This window comes from Vicia villosa, linkage group LG3 (genome assembly GCF_029867415.1).
Source record: "Vicia villosa cultivar HV-30 ecotype Madison, WI linkage group LG3, Vvil1.0, whole genome shotgun sequence".
Classification (NCBI taxonomy): domain Eukaryota; kingdom Viridiplantae; phylum Streptophyta; class Magnoliopsida; order Fabales; family Fabaceae; genus Vicia; species Vicia villosa.
Window position 1 is genome coordinate 84241911 of NC_081182.1, and position 24255 is coordinate 84266165.

Below are 24255 nucleotides of genomic sequence, written 5' to 3' on the forward strand. Positions count from 1 at the left end.
GATACATATCATCAAATCCATATCCATTTAAAAATGGATATTTAAATATTCATTTATTCTATCCATGGATATCTATTAAACTATTCGCCCCTTACCTGTGACGGATTTTATCCGCGAATATCCGCGAGTACGGTTTTTTTGCCATTGGAATGGTATAACTGTATATGCTTAAACATGATAACTTCAAAGAAAATCCTAGCTTTTCTAATATTTTAAACAATAAAATATTGGTGTATCCTTTATTCATCTTCTTTCTCTCAACCAAATCGATGTAGGCCAAGTAATCAGATCCCACTTCTATATGAGATAAGTCGTACTCCTTAATTATTTAGCTTCAAAATCAAAAATGATTATTAAGACGATGAAATGAAATTTAAGATCCAAGAAACACGCATTTGATACGGCGGAGAGAGTGCTGACTTGTAAGGTTAACACTTCAATACTCAAGTCAGTGAAAAATAAAGAACAATGTGAGAGTGAAAATGGATTTGAATCATACATTTTTCTTCATGTGAGACACCTTATATATGAAATTTGGTTAAGGTGTCACATGCTTCACAATTTGGAATGCGGAAGAATATTAGATTATATCCAATGGTGGCAACAGATCCATGACCTGGATCAGTTGTGGAACTATGGAACGTGGTTGGGTTATACATTACTCGTTTTGGAGGAATGGTCTTGGATTGATGAGTGGGTATTTCTCTTATTGGGTATTTGGCTGGCACAAAACTATTGTCCTCAAGGTTTCTCGTGGCGTAGTAGCAGGAAGCCTTTTAAAAAAATTTAGATTGAGATCTTTGTATAGGGGTCATTGCTTGGATAAAAGGAAGAGGTTTGGCAGTCGGCGTGAGTAACTTAGGGAGCAGATGTATTAAATGCTAGTCTTATCATTGAGACGTTTCGCATGATCTTTCTAACATATGGCCCAAAGTTTCGAGGTGAAATCCAATTGTTTTTTTTTTTCACCTCCCTATTTTCTTTCATTTTGGGCCATTTTGTACTCTACTTTGCTCCCCTATATAGGGTTACTTAATATTTCAAACGCCTTTTTCACTCTTTGCGCAAACCGTAAGCTTCCCGTCTTTTATAAACTCTGACCTTTCCTCTTTAAGCTCTGCTGACACCCATTTTATCAGTCTATTTTCTTCTTCGGATCCTACATTTTTTGGTTCATTGTAACCTCAAAATTGTGAGTGCACTCTCCCATTATAGATGTTTTGCATGATGTCAAAACTAGGACAACTTTAGAATTTCTGTATATTGGACGGTTTTCTCCGAGTCTTGATATGCATCTTAGTATTAGGAAGCTTAGAATGTGTTTAGAAAATATTTTATGTAAAAAACCGAGTCTATGTGTCGATTCATACGTGTTATGAGTCCACACACGTGGATGCTTTTTAAAGCCTATAACTTATGTTTGCATGAGTTGACACATAAAGCTTTTCTGATCGACACTAGAACAAAATTTTCTTCTATGAGTCGACACATGTGGATGCATTTTAAACCCTGTAGCTTATGTTTGCATGAGTCGACATATAAAGCTTTTCAGGTCGACACATGGAAAAAATTTATTTTATGATTCGACACATACGTCTATGATTCAGCACATGTTAATGCTTTTTGAAGCATGTGGATTATGTTTGCATGAGTCGAGTCATAAGGCTCTTCAGGTCGACACATAGTAGAAAATTTTCTACTATGAGTTGACTCATGACTTACAAGTGTCGACACACGTGTAAAAAAATTTAAAATTCTACATTCTTTTATAAACTTCTAGTTTTCTTTTTGCCTCCAACTTGTACACACACTCACACACACACACACACACACACACACACACACACACACACATATATATACCTCATACATGCATCATTTCCAACTAGATGAAACCATAAACATTCAAAAAAAAGTTCTCTTCATCTTCAATCTCTCATTTATGCTTATGCACAAAAATTACACATAATCATTCTTGTTGGGTGTCATCTAGATTCAGAGTTGATAAAGTCAAATTTAGGTTGTTGAATTGTAAATTGGGTTGAGATTCTTTGGGGGTTTCATTGGGAAAAACCAGTTATGGTTTGTCCTCTAAGATCAAGGTGTTTATTTGGGGGTTTTGCACGAGATTTGGCAATTCGGATTCAGCCGAGTGAAAGTGTAACACCCTTCTAAACCCCACGAAAATTAAATAAATTAGTCCGAGTACATGAAAACAAGGGCGTCACAAATTCAATAATTAATAAAACATCATACGTCTATGTCATGCACTCACTGAGGGAAATCCATCATAAAATTATAACATCTCATGTTAACACAGCGGAAATTAAATCACACAGATAAGTTCAACATATTTAAAAACTTATCCTTCAAACATCAAAATAACAATTAGAGTTATAAAACATAAACTCAAAACTCGTGTCCCCAGTGTTACAATATCAGAGCATGACACCTGACGCTAAGCTAAACGCACTGACTCATGAGCTAATCATCACCAAGTCGAAAAGCCGATATCCTCAATCTGAAAATAACAACATGTAAGGGTGAGTCTCATCACAATTAATAAATATTATTGCATTACAAACAACAATATATCATAGTTATATTATTCACCCAATCGTTTCATATCCAGACGTTTCATCGTCACACAATCACAACACCATCAAACCATAACATAAAATCCATTTATCCAGATCATGAAAAGTCACGCATATGTATGATTTGACACTATGCATGTGGTACCAACATCATCAATGGGAATAACCCACCGACCGATCTAACATCATCAAGATACGGCTCTACCAGCACAATTCCACACAATGGGAACTATGCCCTTCACTTATCCAACACATCATCATGGATACAACCCTCAACAAATGATTATGAATGAATGCTAACATACATAAAACATACTTATACCATCATCAATCTATGAGTAACATCATCTCATACTCAAGTCGTCATCATCATCATCATCGTCATCAAAGCATGTTTATTTATATATATATATATATATATATATTAACATCATTCAATTAAATCATAACATCAATCAATAATACAGATTATCTCATCCAGTTCATCATGATCAAAACGGCACTCAAAACAGGCCAATATTTTAAAATTTAGCATCATCAAACTTTCAAAAATTACAAACAGCAAAATTCTGCATTTCACGCTGGCTATACGCGTACCATAGGCATACCAACAGAGCCAGATTTCCACACAAACACACATCATACGCGTACCATACGCGTATCAACAAAAGGGCGTATTTTGGTGCGTAACAAGGAGCGTACCATACACGTACCACCCCCTCATACGCATACCATACGCGTATCATACGCAAATGGGCAGAAGTCTCAAAAACCTGCAACTTACCCAGTTCGTCTTCCTCGCGATTTCACTGTTACAGTCTGCGATTTGGATTCTAAAACAGAAATTCTGCACTCTTAAACATATAGGATTCATCTATCATCAATAGTTTATTACCCTATATCAATTTCACTCATTACAAACCTTATTCTACTCAATTAATTAGGAATTCACAATCATATATTCAATCCATATATGAACACAGCAACACAATCACAATACAAAACCATTGATCTAAACAATACCCCTAATCAACATCATCACCTATAATACGATAAGAGATATTAATCGGAGAGTCCCCCCTTACCTTAGCAAGAATTCTTGATTGGTCTCTCCCTCTACTGTTCCTCTTTCACGTTCTTCGTGTTCCAAAAACTTCAGTTCTTTCACGTTCTATCTCCTTCCCAAATTCCTTCTTGTTTTATGAAAAATAATATCATAATTATTAAAAGGCTTTATTAACTCGCACCCCCTTTCTTTCTAACATCATCCATTGGCCCAATGCCTTAACCTTTTATTTTCTAATTTCATTTTCCATAATTCAAAATAATTCTAATATTAATTCAATTTCCAAATTAAATTAAAATTAAAATATACGGGTGTTACAACTCTCCCCCACTAAAAGAGTTTTCGTCCTCGAAAACATACCTCAAGTAAAGAGTTCCGGATAGGAGTCTTTCATCTGGCTCTCTAGCTCCCAGGTGACATTTCCATCAGCCGGTCCTCCCCAAGCTACTCTAACCAAACTATCTCTTTGCCACGTAATTGCTTCAGCTTTCGATCTTCAATCCTCACAGGTAAAGCCTCAACCGTCAAGTTGTCTTTCACCTGTACATCATCCACTTGGATCACATGGGACGGATCCGCAATGTATTTCCTCAACTGAGACACATGAAATACATCATGCAAATTTGCAAGCATCGACGACAAAGCGATACGATAGGCCACTTCTCCTACTCTTTCAAAAATTTGGAACGGACCAATGAAACGTGGTGTCAACTTCTTTGACTTCAACGCCCGACGAATACCTGTCATAGGAGTAACTCTCATAAACACATGATCTCCTTCTTGAAACTCAAGTGTTTTCCTCCTCTTATCGTGATAACTCTTCTGACGACTTTGAGAAGCTTTCATCTTCTCCTGAGTCATCTTAATCTTTTCCGTAGTTTGTTGTACAATCTCTGGCCCGATCACAGCACTCTCACCAGATTCGTACCAACACAACGGTGTTCTACATCTTCTACCATACAAAGCCTCAAACGGAGCCATGTCAATACTCGAATGATAGCTATTGTTGTAGGTAAAATCAACCAAAGGCAGATAACTATCCCAAGCACCTCCTTTTTCTAGCACACAAGCACGTAACAAATCTTCTAACGATTGAATCGTCCTTTCAGTCTGTCCATCAGTCTGCGGATGATAAGAAAATATCAACCTCAATTTAGTACCCAATGCTCTCTACAAACCTTCCCAGAACTTAGACGTAAATCTCGGATCTCTGTCAGACACGATACTCGAAGGAATACCATGTAGACTAACTATCTTTTCAATGTATAATTGAGCCAACTTTTCCATCGGATAGTCCATTCTTACCGGTATAAAATGTGCAGACTTCGTCAACCTGTCCACAACAATCCAGATAGCCTCACAATTTTTAACTGTTCTCGGCAAACCAGAAACGAAATCCATCGATATGCTGTCCCACTTCCATTTAGGAATAAATAGAGGTTGCATAAACCCAGATGGCTTCTGATGTTCAATTTTTGACTTCTGACATGTCAAACAAGACTAAACAAATCCTGCAATCTCCTTCTTCATTCCAGGCCACCAGAACAACTTCTTCAAGTCATGATACATCTTGGTGGCACCAGGATGAATGCTCAATCCACTATGGTGTCCTTCTTCCAAAATATTCTTTCGGAGTTCAGCAACGTCAGGGACACAAACTCTATCACCAAACTTCAATATACCATTCTCGTCAACTCTGAATTCACCGCCTTTCTGATACCCTGTTTGATCTCATCACGGAGGCCATTCTCGAATTTGATGCATTTCGAAAACTCACCAGCCTCATCATTGTTGTAAGGAGTGTAATATTTCACCAATTCTACAGACTTGGCAGCATACTCTGGAACTGTCATATTGTCTTGCCTCAGCTCCAGAAACTCAATCTCTTTCCTCCCCCGCACATCCTCGGGAAAATATTTCCTCAGGAATTCCCTCTTGAACATAGCCCAAGTGATTGATATCCCATCAGTATCCAGCTCTGTCTTGGTAGCAATCCACCAGTTGCCGGCTTCCTCAGATAACATGTGAGTACCTTACCTCACCTTCAAGTTCTCATCACAGTCAATCACTCTGAAAAATCCTCTCAATTTCCTTCAGCCACTTCCGAGCACCTTCAGAGTCATGAGTGCCTTTGAACAACGGAGGGTTGTTCCTCTGAAAATCTCCCAACTTCCTGTTAGTACCAATACCAGCTCCAATGGGATTCCCTCCAAGCACACCAGCAATCATTTCCAAAACCTCATCAATTGCATCATCGTTTCTTCCACCTCTTCCAGTCATTGCTCTGCTTAAATCACAAACAATTTAGTCAGAACAAAAGTATCGATAAGTTAACTCGTACTAGTCGCATACACAGGGAAGACTGACACAAGACTATAGTCACAACGACCGGCTATGCTCTGATACCACTATTGTCACACCCTTCTAAACCCCACGGCAATTAAATAAATTATTCAGAGTACATGAAAACAAGGGCGTCACAAATTCAATAATTAATAAAACATCATACGTCTATGTCATGCATTCACTGAGGGAAATCCATCATAAAATTATAACATCTCATGTTAACACAGCGGAAATTAAATCACACAGATAAGTTCAACATATTTAAAACTTTATCCTTCAAACATCAAAATAACAATTAGAGTTATAAAACATAAACTCAAAACTTGCGTCCCCAGTGTTACAATATCAGAGCATGACACCTGACGCTAAGCGAAACGCACTGACTCATGAACTAATCCTCACCAAGTCGAAAAGCCGATATCCTCAATCTGAAAATAAAAACATGTAAGGGTGAGTCTCATCACAATTAATAAATATTATTGCATTACAAACAACAATATATCATAGTTATATAATTCACCCAATCGTTTCATATCCAGCCATTTCATCATCACACAATCACAACACCATCAAACCATAACATAAAATACATTTATCCAGATCATGAAAAGTCACACATATGTATGAACTGACACTATGCATGTGGTATTGTCATACCCCAAAATTTGCCCATCACATTTTCATACTCAAGCTCATTTGAACATCAAAAGCTCGAGACTTGACTGAATGCGCACTCTCCTAAACAACAACCCACAACTAGGGTTTTTGCTTATCTTCAAGAAAAATCAAGTTCTGACAATTCAAGGGGACCTCATAACCTCTCATATGCCCCAAAGGATCCTCACCTCAAGTTTCAAGCCCTGGTTCATAAGACTGATCAATCAACTGCTCAAAAGATCAACAGTCGATTAGTTTGACCTAAAAGTCAACTGTAGTCAAAGTACAGTCAAAATTCCTGATTTTTTTGTCAACATCCTTATTTTGAACTATCATTCATCATTTGATCAAGGATTGATCATGACTCATCAAGGAAAGTTCTGAAATCAACAAAACTCAAAGTTCTAAATTAGGGTTTTATAGGAAAAAGTCAACTGAACTTTGACCAGCCATAACTTCCACATGGAACATTATAAATTTCCCATCCAAAGCTCAATTTGAAGGAAATTGAATTATCTACAATTTTGTATCTCACAAGCCAAGGCCATAAATGCACCATTTGGGAGATATGAACCAATATATTACAGGTCCTTCTAAGAAGATCGCAAAAAGCTGTTTTTTGTCAGAAGCCATATCATCAATATAAAATCTCCAAATGAAAAATATGTTCCAAAGTGGCTTGTAGAGGACATCTTGAGATTTCCAAAAATTCTAAGAACATGTTCATATGACAAATATTGAAGGAGATATGAGGCTCAGAAGTTGGTCGATTTTCAAGAAAAACACAAAAACCTAATTGCATAATTTTGTGTTTTTGGACTAATGGGCCTAGAATATGGATGCCAAACGTGACTATGGGCTTTATGGGCATCCCTAAACTAATTACTTTATTTTTATAATATTTATTCTGTTTATTTGAATTTTAATTCATTAGAATACAAATAAATCATTATTAAATATTGAAAATTAGTTTTAATCAAATATTTGATTTTTAATAAATTTCAATCAATCAAGATGGTCCAAATAATCACAGGGGAGGGTCCAAATTCGTGGAATACACCACAGAAAGGATGTCATGCAAATATAGAAAGATTTAGAATGATTTTCAAAAGAAATATTTTCTTTTTTCAATAACTCAAGGACCAAGCCCATTCTTTACCCTAGTTGAATCTCCTATAAGTATACAAGGAAACCCTAATGAAGAAGGACGTTCTGCAGCCTCAAGGAACCCTAGCTCAAAACTTCAATATTCAAGAATAAAAGTGAAACTCGAGCCCCTTTGTTGCAGCCCCTTCCAAGAGCAAACGATCATCACAATCTCTCCCGAAGGTGGTAAAAGTCGCTAATAAACCAGTCATGAAGTCCCATGATGACTGGAATGATCGTACCTTGTTCATATTGTTTCACACGTTCTTAAATTTTTTTCTCCATGTTTTATCATGTTTTCATTAATATTAACGTTTCATATAAGTTTGTGATGATCTTCAGAACACGTTAGAACCTTGAAACCGAAGCTTGGACGCAAAACCACTCAATCACCATGGCTAGGGCACAAAGGAGCCTCACGCTCGTTTTCACGTTTCCGGGTGTTTTCAGGACATAAAAATCTTACCATTGAATCCGTGGCCCTCTAATTAGGTGATCTGGGTTATTTTCCTTTTTATTTCTTGTTGATTTCGCAGGTTCCAAATTGAAGGTGAAGAAGACGAAAAACCTGCGGAAAAATCCGCAGGTAAATCCGAAGCAAAAAGCGCAATAAAATCCGCAGGTATGGCGGAGAAGATGATGAACAGTGGATGTTGGGGAGAAGACCGCGTGCGTGGCATGCATTCATTCGATGGTCATCCACCCATTATCTCTCTGCAGGCGTGTCTCCACCTCATTCGTGGGTCAATAATTCAGCCTCCCTCTCTCTATTTCCTATTGCCTCATTCTCCAACGCCGGGCCCACAGTTTGACTGGTTTGAAAATTCCCTTTACTAAATCTTATTATATTTAATAATTGGTAGCCATTGCATATACAACTTGTTAACGCAGTGCAGTTGGTAAGCGTGTTTTGTGCTTGAGTGCAAGGGCCTGGGTTCGAACTCTACCCTTGACACTATTATTTTTAATAATTGTTGTTGGTAGTTCCTCACAGATTCTACGCAGCGTCTTCATGCAAGACTACGATGCTCCCTCACCTCTCAACCATGGGATCTCCATGAAGCGCAGATCTAAGGGACCGGAAGGTGATCCACATGGTGTTCCCTCAAGAGCCTACCTCACAGGATTGTTGCGTTCAGTTTTTTTTTTTTTATAAATTTATTGTTTTTTCTCTGTTTCTTTTTCTCCTCTTTTTTTGTTTCTTTTGCTGTATGGTTTTATCACTTTGTTTTGTTGTTGTTTGTTTTTAACCTATTTTGTTAAATAAGTAGTTTTAGGATTTATCATTTTGTTCTAAACAATTAATTTAGGATTGATAATTAAAATTAATTTAGGATTAACATTTAGATAATTAATTTAGGTTTAATTAGATAACTTAGAATTTAATATTTAAGTTAAATAATTTAGGCTAATTTTAATATTTAGAATTTAGGGTTTTAATCAATTAACATTTTTCTTAATTTTAATTTAGTTTAACTAATTTAATGCAATTAGTCTTAGTAATTACCCTCAAATTTCAAAAGCCATAGGTTTAGGTTTTTTAGCCTGTAGATTTATTTTACCCATTAGGTTTTTAGCCTTCAAAGGTTTAGGTTTACCCTTTTGTAATCAAACATTGAATTTCTTTTATGCGCGAATTCTTTTCTCATCTCTAAAACTCCCTTGATTGTCGCATGCCTTTTTATTTTACTTATTTATTTATTTACTTATTTATTTAAGTTTCTGCCTTTATTTTTATTTATTTATTTATTTGTTTGTTTCCTGCCATTTAAATTCTTTTATTTATTTATCTTCCGCCATTTCAATTCTAGAAATTATGTATAGGTCACAATAAGTTTTCTTGTAATAATAATTAGGGTTTATATTTTCGCCTTTAATTTCTGCCTTTTTCCCGGGTTTTTTTGGCTATGTAATCCCCCATCCCGAAGCCTTGTAATAGCGTAGGATTTTACTTTCTGCATTTTAATTTTCGCACAATATAACTATTTATATTAACTGCGTGGTTAGTAAATTAGAGAGTGCAAACCATGAAATGGATCTAGAATGAATAACTTTACAAGATAAATGTAATCGAAGTTAACCACATGATTGTGCACCCACACACCTTTAGGGTAATCCCTCTGGTTGCCTTGTTGCCTCTTACTGTTGCATGTTGCCTCTAATTATACTAAATAGTCAAGTCTCTCGGATGTAGGGATACCTTAGCTTGCTGCCTATGAATTCAAATCATCATAGTCCCTCCGATAAAAGATCATAGTCCCTTCGAGTTGCCTACGTTAAATATAATCTCGTCCCTCGATAAAATGGTGATAGTCCCTTTGAATGCTAAGGTGTCCTTACTGTTGTCTAAAATGACTATTATATCCTTCTCTTAGACTACCTGCCCGCTTTATGGTAGGGACAGTCTTATGGCGAACAATACTTCCTCGATGACCCGCACATTCAATTGAAAGACTTCCTGCCCTCTCATGGTATGGATAGACCCTTTCGCCCGAAAGACTTAAAGAACAAGAAAGACAATCTTAGGGTAGGTAGTTATTAAATGCTTGCTCACATTCAAACTTTCAAATTGTTTTTCACACCTCTCTTTTCAAATACTTTCAAAACAAGGCTACGCTTATTTACAAGCTAAAGTCCTTAATGAAGTTTTTACTATTCACACACGACACTTCAAACTTTTCAAACAAACAAATAAGTGAGCTAAGAAATTAAGAGCCCATGGATAACCATGGATACAAAGGGTGCTTACACCTTCCCTTTGTATAACCTACCCCCCGAACTCAAAATCTTTCAAAGGTCTTTCCTGTTCTTTTTGCCTTTCCAATTGGATAAAATAAAAGTCGGTGGCGACTCTTGCTTACCGCGACATTTCAAAAAGTCAGTTCACCGTATTACAGGTACCAACATCATCAATGGGAATAACCTACCAATCGATCTAACATCATCAAGATACGGCCCTGCCAGCACAATTCCACACAATGGGAATTATGCCCTTCACTGATTCAACACATCATCATGGATACAACCCTCAACAAATGATTATGAATGAATGCAAACATACATAAAACATACCTATACAATCATCAATATATGAGTAACATCATCTCATACTCAAGTCATCATCATCATCGTCATCAAAGCATGTTTTTATATATATATATATATATATATATATATATTAACATTATTCAATTAAATCATAACATCAATCAGTAATGCAGATTATCTCATCCAGTTCATCATGATCAAAACGGAACTCAAAATAGACCAATATTTTAAAAGTTACGCATCATCAAACTTTCAAAAATTACAAACAACAAAATTCTGCATTTCACGTTGGCTATACGCGTACCGTACGCGTACCAACAGAGCCAGATTTCCACACAAACACACATCATACGCGTACCATATGTGTATCAACAGAAGGGCGTATTTTGCTGCGTAACGGGGCGCGTACCAAACACGTACCACCCTCTCATACGCGTACCATACGCGTATCATACGCAAATGGGCTGAAGTCCCAAAAACCTGCAACTTACCCAGTTCGTCTTCCTCGCGATTTCACTGTTACAGTCTGCGATTTGGATTCTAAAACAGAAATTCTGCACTCTTAAACATATAGGATTCATCTATCATCAATATTTTATTACCCTATATCGATTTCACTCATTACAAACCTGATTCTACTCAATTCATTAAGAATTCACAATCATAGATTCAATCCATAGATGAACACAGCAACACAATCACAATACAAAAACATTGATCTAAACAATACCCATAATCAACATCATCACCTATAATACGATAAGAGATATTGATCGGAGAGCCCCCCCTTACCTTAACAAGAATTCTTGATTGGTCTCTCCCTCTACTGTTCCTCTTTCACATTCTTCGTGTTCCAAAACCTTCAGTTCTTTCACGTTCTATCTCCTTCCCAACTTCCTTCTTGTTTTATGAAAAATAATATTATAATTATTAAAAGGCTTTATTAACTCGCACCCCTTTCTTTCTAACATCATCCATTGGCCCAAAGCCTTAACCTTTTATTTTCTAATTTCATTTTCCATAATTCAAAATAATTCTAATATTAATTCAATTTCCAAATTAAATTAAAATTAAAATAAATGGGTGTTACAGAAAGCTTCGAAGAAGGTAGTTCTGTCGAAGGAGTAGTGGTAACCGGAGGATCATTTGGAAATCTTGGGTTACGATAATTCTTAATTGGGTTCACCGAGTGAAAGCTTTGAAGAACGGTGGTTCTGTCAAAGGATTAGCGATAACCGAAGGATCAATTGGTATTATCGAGCTTCTTGATCGAGCTCAAGATCAAAGGAAGAAAAAGAATTAGAATCAACATCAAACATTTGGTTTGTAGGGTTGTATTGCTACTTTTCTCTTTAAAAAAATGTTTTGCAAAGTAAGATTGATATCTCATTTTCATTTGGAATTGGGGGCGGCGGGCGTAGCCATACCAAGGACGATTGGTGAATTGCAAAAACAAAACTTTGTGTTCTCTCTCTCTCTATCTATCTCTATCTCTCTCTATATATATATCATTTACTTTCAATTTCAAATTGTTAAATATGTTTATTGTGCAATCGATATGTTTAGATAAAAAAATTGTAAATTTAAAATTGTTTTATTGAGTTGATTATCATCCATAAGATTATAACTAGTTTTTGATATAAACAAAACAATAAGAAAAATCTGATTAAAATCGATTTCACACGAAGTGTTTGATAATTTGCTTCTTTGTGTTTGTTGTTTTATATTTCATTGGAAACACATTACTATTGTGATTATATTCAAACATATTGATTATGAAAATATATTGTCTTTGTAGCCTATCATTATCATTACATATAACATTGGTTTAACACATATCCAAGCTTTTCGGTAACGGTTTACATTAGACGATAGTTGACCCAGGTGTTTTCCTCTTTCCATAGTTAACAAAAGTTTTAAAACATTATTTTTATAAGCTTATTTTTAACTAGGAATATATTCACGCCCCCTTCTCTAGTGGTGTTGTCAATGGTCCTAATCAAATTATAATGACTAATACTAATGGTGTTGTCATATCTAAATTGGAAGTACAATGAGACGATAATGATAAGAAATTATAGTCTTATTATTGGAATGTATCGCGGCGAGAAATTTGAGATTAAGCTATTGATTAACTTAACTCGATGAGCAAGAGTCACCACTGAACTTTATTGTATCCAACAAAGGAAAAAAAGAAAATATCGATAAAACCCTAATAAAAGATCTAGGTAAGGAAGTCGATTATGCAAGGGAAAGGTATTAGCACCCCTCACGTATGTGGTACTAAATAGGATCCACTGTTGTTGTTCTAATCAATGGGTGTGTATATCTATAACTTACTTGCTAAGTGGGGAACGCATGAATGATTTAATTAGGGGAAAAGGAAAATATTTTTATTATCGAGTGATCGGCAAGACATCGCATCGTGTGCCTACATACCCCTTTTATGCAATAGGAAAGTCAGAGCATTTGTAGTTCTGCTTAAAAAGGTTTTGTTTGTTGGTGTTTTTTATGGATGATGTTAAGTTCGCATTCTAACAATAAACGTTTACCTCTCGATATTTGGAGACTTACGTGTTGTTGTATTATGTATAATGGAGTTCACATATCCTTTTGAAAACGTTTCAATGAGAAAAGCTCAAGAGGGTAAAAATGATTTGGATTTGGTTGGGGTTTTTTGTTTGGAGAGACATCTCAAGTGGCTCCCTTAAACATGGGATACTTGATCATTTCCTCCTTTAATTTTGAAAGTGTTTGAGATATGATTAAGTGTTTTGGTGTTTTGATTATGAAAACATTTTAGTCTTAAGAGAATGCAATGCAAGAGGAGGAAACAAAATCTAATGGGAGACTTGATCCTAATTATTGTCATGTATGATGGACTTAGAGTTGAGATTGAATAGGGAGAACTAACCTAATGTTTCCATGCATTAATGGTCCTAAAATTTGGATTGAGGGAGAAGAACTATCCTAATATTGTCATGCTTGGATTAAGGGTTTTAAAGTCTAACTCAAATTCATCCTTAATCAAAGATTAAACTTGAATGAGTACCAAAGGGAATATGTGAATCAATAAAGCAATCAACAAGTAGATAAGTATAAGATAAAGTCACAAGTGGACTATACAAACCCAAAGACAAATATTGAAACCAAAAGTGAAATGAATGACCATCTAAACCTGAATCATCTAATCATACCCAAGATGGGCATTTAAACAAGTATTCCACAACATTAAGAATAATGATCAAGCAAATACAAGTTTACACAAGTGATCATGTCAAGTACTCAAGCAAGACTAAGACAAAGAATGTAGCCAGCAATCAAGTCTTAACATGTCAAAACTAAAACAATACCAAGTACGTGTCAAAGATCATGGGTATGGGAGCACATGAATGTGTATGAACATGTGAGCATGAGAAACATGTGTACATACATGCGTGAACATTGATATGTGTATGGATATGTGTATAGACATGAATGTGATAAAATTGAGCATATGAGCATAAATGTGAACATGTCAAATATGCAAGTAAAAAATAAGTAATGATCAACATATCCATATAATGACAAGGGAAAACAAAACACGGGTCACCTAAACATGGCGAGATCAAAATTAAACCCTAACATGGATCAACATGTCTAAAAGTGAGGGTGGATAAGTATTAACCATGTGGACTCATTTCGCAAGTTAAAAACATGTTTTTGGGTGAAAAAGCAAGCCATAGGTCGACGCATAGCCCTTGGAGGTCGACGCGTGCTATGTAGAAAAAATGAAAAATGTTGTTTTTTTGGGTTTCCAGGTAGAGGTCGACGCATAGCAGATGGAGGTCGACGAATGGCTAGCTGGAGGTCGACGCACGGCTCTTGCCTCTTGGAGGTCGACGCATACTGAAGCAAAAAATGAAAAATGTTGTTTTTGGAGCTGAAGGTCGACGCATAGCTAACTATGCATCGACGCGTGTAGTGCAAAAAAATTATGAAAGAAATTTTGTCCGCTAGAGGTCGACGCATAGCTAGCTATGCATCGACGCGTGTTGTGCAACTCTATCTTCTTCATGAAACTTAAATTCAATCATCCATGGACAAATCGTACTCTTTCATTTAAGCACAAAAAATGACAAATAAATATACGATTGCACTCAAAATTTCATGAGGATTATGGAAATGCATTTAAATTTTATTAATTCTTACTCAAACATTATAGTTTTTTAGATTAAAGTGAGAACCCTAAAAATTCAAACACAAATTACAAGAAAACATGTGATCCGGTGAATCAAACCTTGAAAGACAAGTCCTCTCTTTTTAAATGGAAAACCCAAATCACAAGAAAGCATGTGATCCCACACCTTATGTTCATGATTGTGAGGTTGTTGACTTAATGGATATATGCATATGAAATGTTATGCAATAAGCCAATTATGGTTGAAAACAAAAGGGCGAATTTTAGGGTTCAACAGAAAGCACAAAATATTCTCATATCCGCACTAGGAGTTAATGAATATTATCGTGTTTTCCATTGTGAAACTGCAAAAGCTATGTGGGACGCATTATAAGTTGCCCATGAGGAAAATAATGAAGTCAAACAAGCTAGAGTCAATATATTAAATCGATAGTTTGAACTATTTCACATGAAGCTGGTGAAACCATTTCCGAAATACAAAAGAGGTTCACTCATCTCCTAAACCGTTTGAATGCATTTGATAAGCCAGTTTCTAATGAAATTGTTACTAATAAAATTTTGAGGTGTTTAAATAGGGAATGGCAACCTAATGTCATAGTGCTCAAGGAAGCTAATGATCTTAGAACATTAGACCTTACTATATTGTTTGGTAAGCTCGAAGAACATGAGCAAGAACTCACTTGCTTAGAGAAACATGAGATAAAGCACGAGAAGAAGCTAAAGAAGGATAAAGGCAAGGATAAGGAGGTAAAAAAGTCTATTGCTCTAAAGGATTCTAGTTCGAGGTCCTCAACAAGTCAGCAAAATGATAGTGATACTAGTGACGATGAGAATTAGGAGGGTGAAGAAATGTGGCTTTTTGTAAAAAGGTGCAATAGGTACATTAAAAGAAATGGTGTAAAGCACTCCGATAAGAACCTCGTCAAATTTACAAGACAGTCAAACTCCTTAAAGGAAGATGATAATAAGAAAGGAAAATCAAAAGGTTCATGTTACAATTGTGGCAAAGGTGGTCATTATAAGTCAGATTGTCCATTGCTTGACAAAGATAAGGGAAAGGGTCAACACAAGAAATCTAGAAAGTATATAAGAGCTTATATTGCTTGCGAAAGTGGTAGAGATTCCTTTTAATGTTGGAAATCCCTACTTCAGAATACACGACTCCTTTTCTCCTTGCATTTCTTTTACTTGACCTAAACCAATACGTTCCTCCTCCCCCGCTTCCATGTTGCTCCTACTCGTTTCTCACCCATCCGCTTCTAGAGAAAAGGCTACATCCATCCCATGTTATTTTTTCTCTATTCTTCTTTTATTTTTCTTCTTCTCTATTCTATTTTTCTTTGTTCTAAAATCTTCTTCGCCTCTATTCTTCTCTATTTTTCTATTCTTACTTTTTATGTTTTTCTTCTTCTCTATTCTTCTTTTTTTTTTCTATTAAAATCTTCTTTATTTTCTTTTAAAATTCTATTTTAAATAGTATACACGTTTTTCATTTCTTCTTTTTTTTTTTTCAAATTTATTTTTTTATATTATATTATTGTTTTAAACTCTTTTATTAATTCCTAGACAATGACAGCATCTTCTTCTAAGTCATCTCTAAATTTCGCATCTATTATTTCCTGTGGCCAAACCTTCAAACAAATCAATAGTAACATTTAAATAGCATGAAAATATAACCATTTTAAGAATTTAAATAATAAGAAAAAGATGCCATGTGATTTTTGTTATCTAACAACTATTGGGGGAATAAGTAGAGCAAGAAACATAAATTAGAAGTAAAGAGTGATATAGTTGCTTTCTTTAAAACACCAGTGAATATTAAAGCACTATTACATACAGATTTGGTTAAGAAAGAGAGAATTAAAAAAAGGAATAGAAGAGATGTTAGGGCAAATAGATGAAGATGCTAATAATGAAATTGAAGAAATAGGGAGAATTCAAAGCGGAAAAAGGCTTGTTAAGACCTAATCAAATGTTGTTAAGAATACCAAAGATCCATTGGATTTAATGTTTAAGAAGACTAAAGACTCAAGCATCAATGATGTGTGTGATAAAGAAGCTAGGGCAAGAACTATACAATATATTGCTCTTTTTTTATATGAATGAAACTGCCTTAATGTAACAAATACAAAAACTTTTAAATTGAAGTTGAAAGTCGTTGGAACATATGATCCTCATTTGAAACCGCCAACCTTCATGATTTTCCACTCCTTCAATGGAATATACAAACGGTTTGTTGAAGAACTGTTAAGTTCCAAAGATTAAATATGAATGTTCTATTATGTTAGATGATTGGACAAATAGAAAAGGTAGAACCTTGATAAATTTCTTGGTCAATTCTCCAGCGGGAACCATGTTTGAGAAAAGTGTTGAAGCTTTTGACTACACCAAGACGCGAAATAAGCTAAATGAGTTGTCGGACACTTTTGTTGAGAAAATATGTGAAAAAAATATTTCAATTAATTACTGATAATGGAAGTAATTATGAGATGACTGGTAAAAAGTTAACTTAAAATAGACCACATATGTTTTGGACTCTTTGTGCTACCTATAGTATAAACCTTATGTTAGAAGACATAGGAAAAGTTCCAAGGATTCATAAGGTTATACAAAACGGAATTCAGATTGTGGATTATATTTATTACCACACGTTTGCTTTAATCTAATGAAAAAGACTATCGGCAATGTTGAATTGGTTAGAAATAAAAAAGTAAGGTTTGCTACCACTTTTCTTACTTTACAAAAGTTGCAGAAACTAAAAAACAAGTTTAAAAATATATATGTTCAATTGTGAAGATTGAGTGAGTTTCGAGTGTGCCAATGATCCTAAAGGAAAAATAGTAACTAATATTATACGTATGCCATCATTTTGGAATAATGTTATCTACACTCTTAAGGTCGTGGCGCCTCTTGTAGATGTGTTAAGAATGGTTGATAATGAAAAGAAACTCGCAATGGATTACAAATATGTCGCAATGAGTGTAGCGAAAGAATCAATTGAAAAAGCTTTCCATTTTAATTCAAGCAATCATTGATAAAAGATGGTAGTGTCAATTTCATCATCCACTACATGTTGAAGGTTACTATCTGAATCCTGAATATTTTTATAATAAACCTGAAATTGAGAATGATCCTAAATTGGTTAGAGGCCTTCCTAAATGCATTGAGACACTTAGTGGATGACCTGAAGCGGAAGATATGATTTCAGTTTAATTGGCATAATACAAGTGTTACAAGTTTCTATGGTATAGGTGCAACAATTAGATAAAGGTCGACATAAACTCTAAGAAAGGTGAAAGTTCATTTTTTTTTATAATTATCAGTCATATGAGACACTTTGTGTATATCCTAATGTAAATAATTTTTTTTACTTGCAAATGAGTGGTGGGAGTCTTATGCAGCAAACTCCAAATTTGCAAATATTGGCGGTTAAAGTGTTGAGTTTGGCTTAAAGTGCTTCCAGATATGAGCGTAACTGGAGCACGTTAGAGCATACAAGTATTAATATTTACTAGGATACTAAAGTATCTTACATACAGGGATTATTAAACTAATACTTCAAAAATAAGTTTGAATATCAAAAGTTGTAAGACTTAGTTTTCATCAAGTATAACCAAGCTTTGATTGAAAGATGTGAAATTTGTGACAAGATTGATCCTATGGTTTTGAGTGACATTAATTATCACACTGAATAGTTTATGGGATAGATAGGAGAGATACGAGAAGATGGCGAACATGTTGAAGAAGACTTGGTTCTTTAAAATGAAGATTTAACTTGGTTTCAAGTTGCCAATACACGTTAGATTAATGAGCATGTAATCTACATAAAGAGTACAAAGCAACTTGCAACTATAAGTATATCTAGGACAACAATTGCACAACAAATGGTGGTATAAGATGTTGAAGAATTGGATAATGATGAAAAATATGAAGAATTGGAGGAATATGTTGAAGAAGAAGACTGCTTTGATGATGATCTTATGATTTTAATGTTTGTTTGAATTTTCATATAATGGTATTCTAAAGTTTAAATTTTAAGATGTGATGTTTTGAATTTGATTGTGAGTTTTCATATAATTATTTGATTAAACATTATTTTTTAATATTTAATTTTATAAATCGTTTATGGGTGTTGTGTTATTTTTTAATTTTACAATAAATATATGATTTTATAGAGTATTTATATAATTAATCTAAAAATTATTGATATAGTGGTTATCCTGCTATTCATCGCTCTAGTATCTAAAATTGACCCCTTCACTATCTAGAATTGATAACTCTAGTTTTAACTCGCTGAAAAAATTCTAACATTAACCATCTTGTGAGTTTTTCTACCGACGTACTACTAATGTATTCATGTAAAATTCTAACATTAACCATCTTGTGAGTTTTTCAACCAACTTACTACTAATGTATTGATGTAATACACTTTTATTGTTAAATAGTTGGATAATTTTATTGCAAGTACTAATATCATAACATTATTAGTAGATCCATTAAAGAGGCCTTCTTTTTTTTAGTAATTTCAGCATGGTAAATATGAGAACCTATAAACAAGAACTCTCAGTAAGCTAAACAATTATGCAGATTTCTAATTACTTTTACTGACCATATAGAGTTGTAAGATGATTCACAGCTGAAACTGTGAAAAATTACAAAAGGAAGCTTTGGGGATTTGAACAGCAAAATGTTGAGTAATTCGCAACGAGAAAGAAATATCAAAAATTTTAGAATATGTTAGAATGCGCGTTGAATATCTATTTCTCGCGTCTTCATCATGGTTTTTCCAGAAGCAACAAGTTGGAGCTTCGCCCCTAACTTGCAGTATCACCGTGATATCAAGAGTTGCCAAACAGACGAGGGAAAACTATACAACCGAAGGTGGATGTGTTTCTGTTATCTTTCATCAGCTGCTGCAGATGAAGACTGGTTTTCCTTCTTTGACATGCACCTTTTATAAGGCACAAACCCTTTTCCGCATGTTTCGCGTCTCATTCTCACTCTTAACTGAGATATGGCTGATGTTTCACATAGTGAAGCATTGCCAAGGCGATCCGATTTTTGTTCACCCTTGCTTACGTGTTTGACAAGAGGTATTGGCTTGCATGCCTCAATTGTTGAAGAAGAAGTATCTGTTACAAACAGAGTCATCCCAAAAAGTTTAAGACTTCGAAGAGACGATTCTTCTGCTATGCTTTCTTTTGCAGAAACACTTTCATTCGGGAGAATCTCAGGTTTCTAGCGATAAAATCAAACAGATGAATATATAAATCATGCACAATTTTCTCGCGATATTGTTCTCAATTAGATGAAATCATGAAATGGATTAGGAAGTTAGTTACCATAAAAGGTTTCTCATCAGGAGGTGAATCAGCATCTAGTCCAGCTTCTTCCTCTGTTTGTGTTTTGAATTCAGCATGTGTGAAAACACTTGTACCGACACAACTAATCGAAGATCTTGGAGACAAACTTCCATTTGGCGTATCTGAATCCGACGAATCAAGGCTTTCGCAACCGGGTGTATGCAATACTGATTTCGGCGATTGGTTTTCTTGATCAAAATCTGATGCCTTTAGAGAATTAGAATTTATTACCTTTTCCGGGACTGAAATTTCTTTACTACCAGCCGTCTCAGCCTGCTTACGAGGGTAAGGATGCATAGGCTTACGTTTCGGTCTTGGAGGAGGAATTTTAATAGACTCCTTAGTGTTTGTAATGCACTCACTTTTGTCGCGAAGAACCTAACATGGAATCAAGGCAAAAGAGTTAATCAAGAAGGAAACTGAACCACAAAGTTACAAATAGGTACATCAAAATCTTAACATAGTTTTGTTTGTTGTTAATAGTACAAAGAATGCGCCTTAAAAATTAAACCTTAGAGAAAAACTTCTGTGCATGACTTCGAATCTGGACCGCAGTCTTTGTACCAACATGTTCTGCAGTGAAATTAAAGAATCTCAAAACTTAAACCAAACGCAATCAGGTTTCTTCATTACTAAATTTCCTTTTTAGCTATAAATCCTAACAGCGTACTTTTCTCACATCAAAATTTATAAACCAATGATACCTTCAATGCGTCGCCAGGCGCGGCCATACAGCTTTAAGGCTTCAAGGAACTTCTTATGTTCTTCATCTGTCCATTTTTCTCTTTGCTTTGTTATAGTATATGGTTTTCTTACCTATATAAGAAAAAAGACAAGTTAGAGCAACAACCAGTATAGAAGATTAAAGAGAAACAAAAAAAAATACAATGAACACGATTGATCAGTGTTTCTATATTTGTTAACGCAATTCGGCCAAAAATATTTACATCTACGACTATAAAGCAGCTATAATTCTCTTTGATTTCCATATAATATTACGACTCAATTTACGATAATACTTCAGTTACCTATCCATAACAAACAGATAGGCTAAGACTCATTTAAAATTTCTTGTGTTCCTCTTTATCTTAAGTCATACTCAACAACAAGACAATAATTATAAAACTTAAATTTTTGTTCAATATATCAATGGCATGAATAGACAAGAATCCATAGAAAGAACCTTAAGAGTATAATCATTAGCCCAAGATAACTGATTGCTGAGTTGAACATGTGTAACAGAATGTGATCCAGAATTCAAACAAACTCTACTTCCTACTGAATCTTGATCCTACACTTCAAAAGAAAAAAACATGTATCATGCATCAAAAATCAATAATTATGATCAAAAAGTACAAAAACATAATTAAGGGTGTACCTTTTTCATTTTTTTTAGGACTTAGGTTGTTTCTTCTAAGGTTGTTGGTGACAAAATTGATGAGAAGAAGTGTTAGATTGAAGTTGTGAGTGAAATGTGTGAGTGTGAGTATGAAGGAAAGAAGTGAGGAAGGGGTGACACGTGAGATGTGGATTGGAGAGTAAGAAAGAAGAAATGAATTGGTTGAGTCCGACATGGAAAAGTGGAGAAGTTGAATGAATCTTGTGGCTCACGTAGGAAGTTGTAGTGAAGTCGTGTCGTGATTCTGTTGAACATGAGTTTTGTTTTGTTTTTTTATTCGGTGGATGAAGAAAAACGTATCCAACAGAATCATTTTGTGGATAATTTTAAACAGTGTCACTGGTGTGATTTGTTGAATTGAAAGCAATTAAGTACGAGCAAGTTGGGAATTGCCAAGACATCACTTATTTCTTTATTTTTTTTAATAAAAAAAGTTATAAGATGTACGTGTGTAGTCTAGTGGTGAAGGCGTGAGTTTTTAGAGTGTACTCCTTTCAAAGGTTTTAAGTTCGAATTATGTTAGACACAAATTACTTATCAAAAGCTAAAGCAATTGAGGAAATATTCACTCATGCCCACCAGATCCCTATGACAAAATGGTTATTTTGGGTGCCAGAGCGTCCTATTTGAGCTGAGCATTGCTTGGAAAAATAAGTAGTAACAAATTCAATATTTGACCAAAATAGATGCTACAAGTAACTTTCCCCAACAAATGGTATCATGAGCCTTTGGATAGGAATGTGGTGATTTGAACATTTATAAATGGAAAAACTCACTTACCTATCACCTTAAGGTTTTAGGTGGATAAGTGGTGTGTCTCTCTCACAAATATGCCTAGTCCAACACTATTTATCAATGCTCCCTAGTGAAAAAAAACTCCCCTAACAAATGGTATCAGAGTCTAGTTCGAGAAAGGGACCGACTAACTTGTATCGAAAAGCCCAGGAAGTGGTGTCCCGTTGCAAGGTGTCAACGACGGTACAAGTGCAAGGGAGAACATTGTGGACTCACACTTGAGGGGTGTTAAAATAATAATGCAAGTGTGAGTAAGTGGAGAAATAGTCTCACATTATAAATGACCATGATTCAAAAATATGGTTAGGCGAACCATTTTGTGGTGAAGGAGCCATATATAAGGCTGTATAAGTTTCCTTGATATGATCATACCAAATGATGACATCTCTAGTGTTGACGTTGATGCTTAAATTTATGTTGTTGAGTTTGGTAACATAGTATGTTGAGGAAGTTGAGTGGATAAGGTGTTAATGTGGGAAGGAATAGTTGGATAGAAATCTTTAATTGTCAACATAAGATCATGAGTATGAACAAACGAGATAATAACAACGAGAGGACCAAGAGTCGTCCAATGGCTATACTAGAAAAAAGATGAACCAGATCCAAGTCTCCATTCAAAAATAATACTTGAGAACATTTTTCTCTTTGACAGGTGAGTTACAGGTGAAAGAACTTGTAATGGTAGAAGTTTCCAACATGCAGTCCTAAAAAAGTTTTCCTATAAGATGTGTGTCGACTTATTTGGCTAATCTAATACCCAGGACATCCATGTTTTTCAGACAGGAGATTATCTAGCCTACCAAACTAATACTTGTGTTTCAGTATCCCTGCAAATAAAGTTTTGAGTAAATTGGTATATACTATCACAAATGCTTAGAGGAAACCATATATTTTGCACATAATAAGAGGGAACAGAGTTGAGAACATATGACGCAGGGACTATTCTTCTAGGTTTGCTTAGGAGATTGTTATTCTAAGAGCTATGTAACTTTGCATTTGTTCAGTAATGAATTTGAAAATCACTCTGTCTGACTATTCCATTGAGGATATGACATCCAAGATATTTATACGGGAGGTAGTTTCATGGATGCCAAAGATAGTAGTAAGTTGTTGGGTTTTAATTTGAAGGATACTAGTCGAAAATAAATTGTGGAACTTGGTTAGGTTGATCTTTAGACCTGAAACATGGCTACAACAATAAAAAGGTTATCAATAGTTTAGTTAACATTTCGTAGCTTTATCAAATTGGAGGACATCTTTAGCAAATGGAAGGTGGGAGAGATGAGGTTTTATGCTTGTGATGCATACGAGGTTCCAATAGTCAATATAGACATCATCAATCATGTCAAGAAAAAGTTTTTCCATGCAAATAATGAAGAGGTAAGGTAATAATGAGTCCCTTTGATGCAAACTATGAATATTTTGAAGGACAACATCCTATTTCCATTTCATATAAGAGACGGGAAAAGGGAAGTAACAAAAAGCATAATGAGCCGGAAAGGCCAAAATTCGATAACCAATTTTAGAGAAACGCTCAATTGACATTACCAAAGGTCTTTTCAAGATCTAACTTGAAAGTGATTTTTCCCTTTTTTTTTCTTCTTGGATTTTCACATGAAGTGAACAATTGTTGCAAAATAATAGCATTGCCAAAAGTA

At 34.9% G+C, this 24255-nt stretch overlaps 1 protein-coding gene across 1 annotated transcript; it reads right to left on the reverse strand.

Annotated features, from left to right (window-relative positions):
* Positions 1-19188: 19188 nt before the first annotated feature.
* LOC131656240 (protein REVEILLE 2-like) lies at positions 19189-22063 on the reverse strand. Its single transcript, XM_058925995.1, has 6 exons — positions 21782-22063; positions 21587-21694; positions 21108-21219; positions 20915-20976; positions 20383-20781; positions 19189-20278 (listed from the first exon to the last, which is right to left on the reverse strand). Exons 1-6 carry the CDS (start codon positions 21788-21790, stop codon positions 19937-19939), a joined length of 1032 nt encoding a protein of 343 aa, XP_058781978.1. The 5' UTR covers positions 21791-22063; the 3' UTR covers positions 19189-19936.
* Between the last annotated feature and the right edge of the window lie 2192 nt (positions 22064-24255).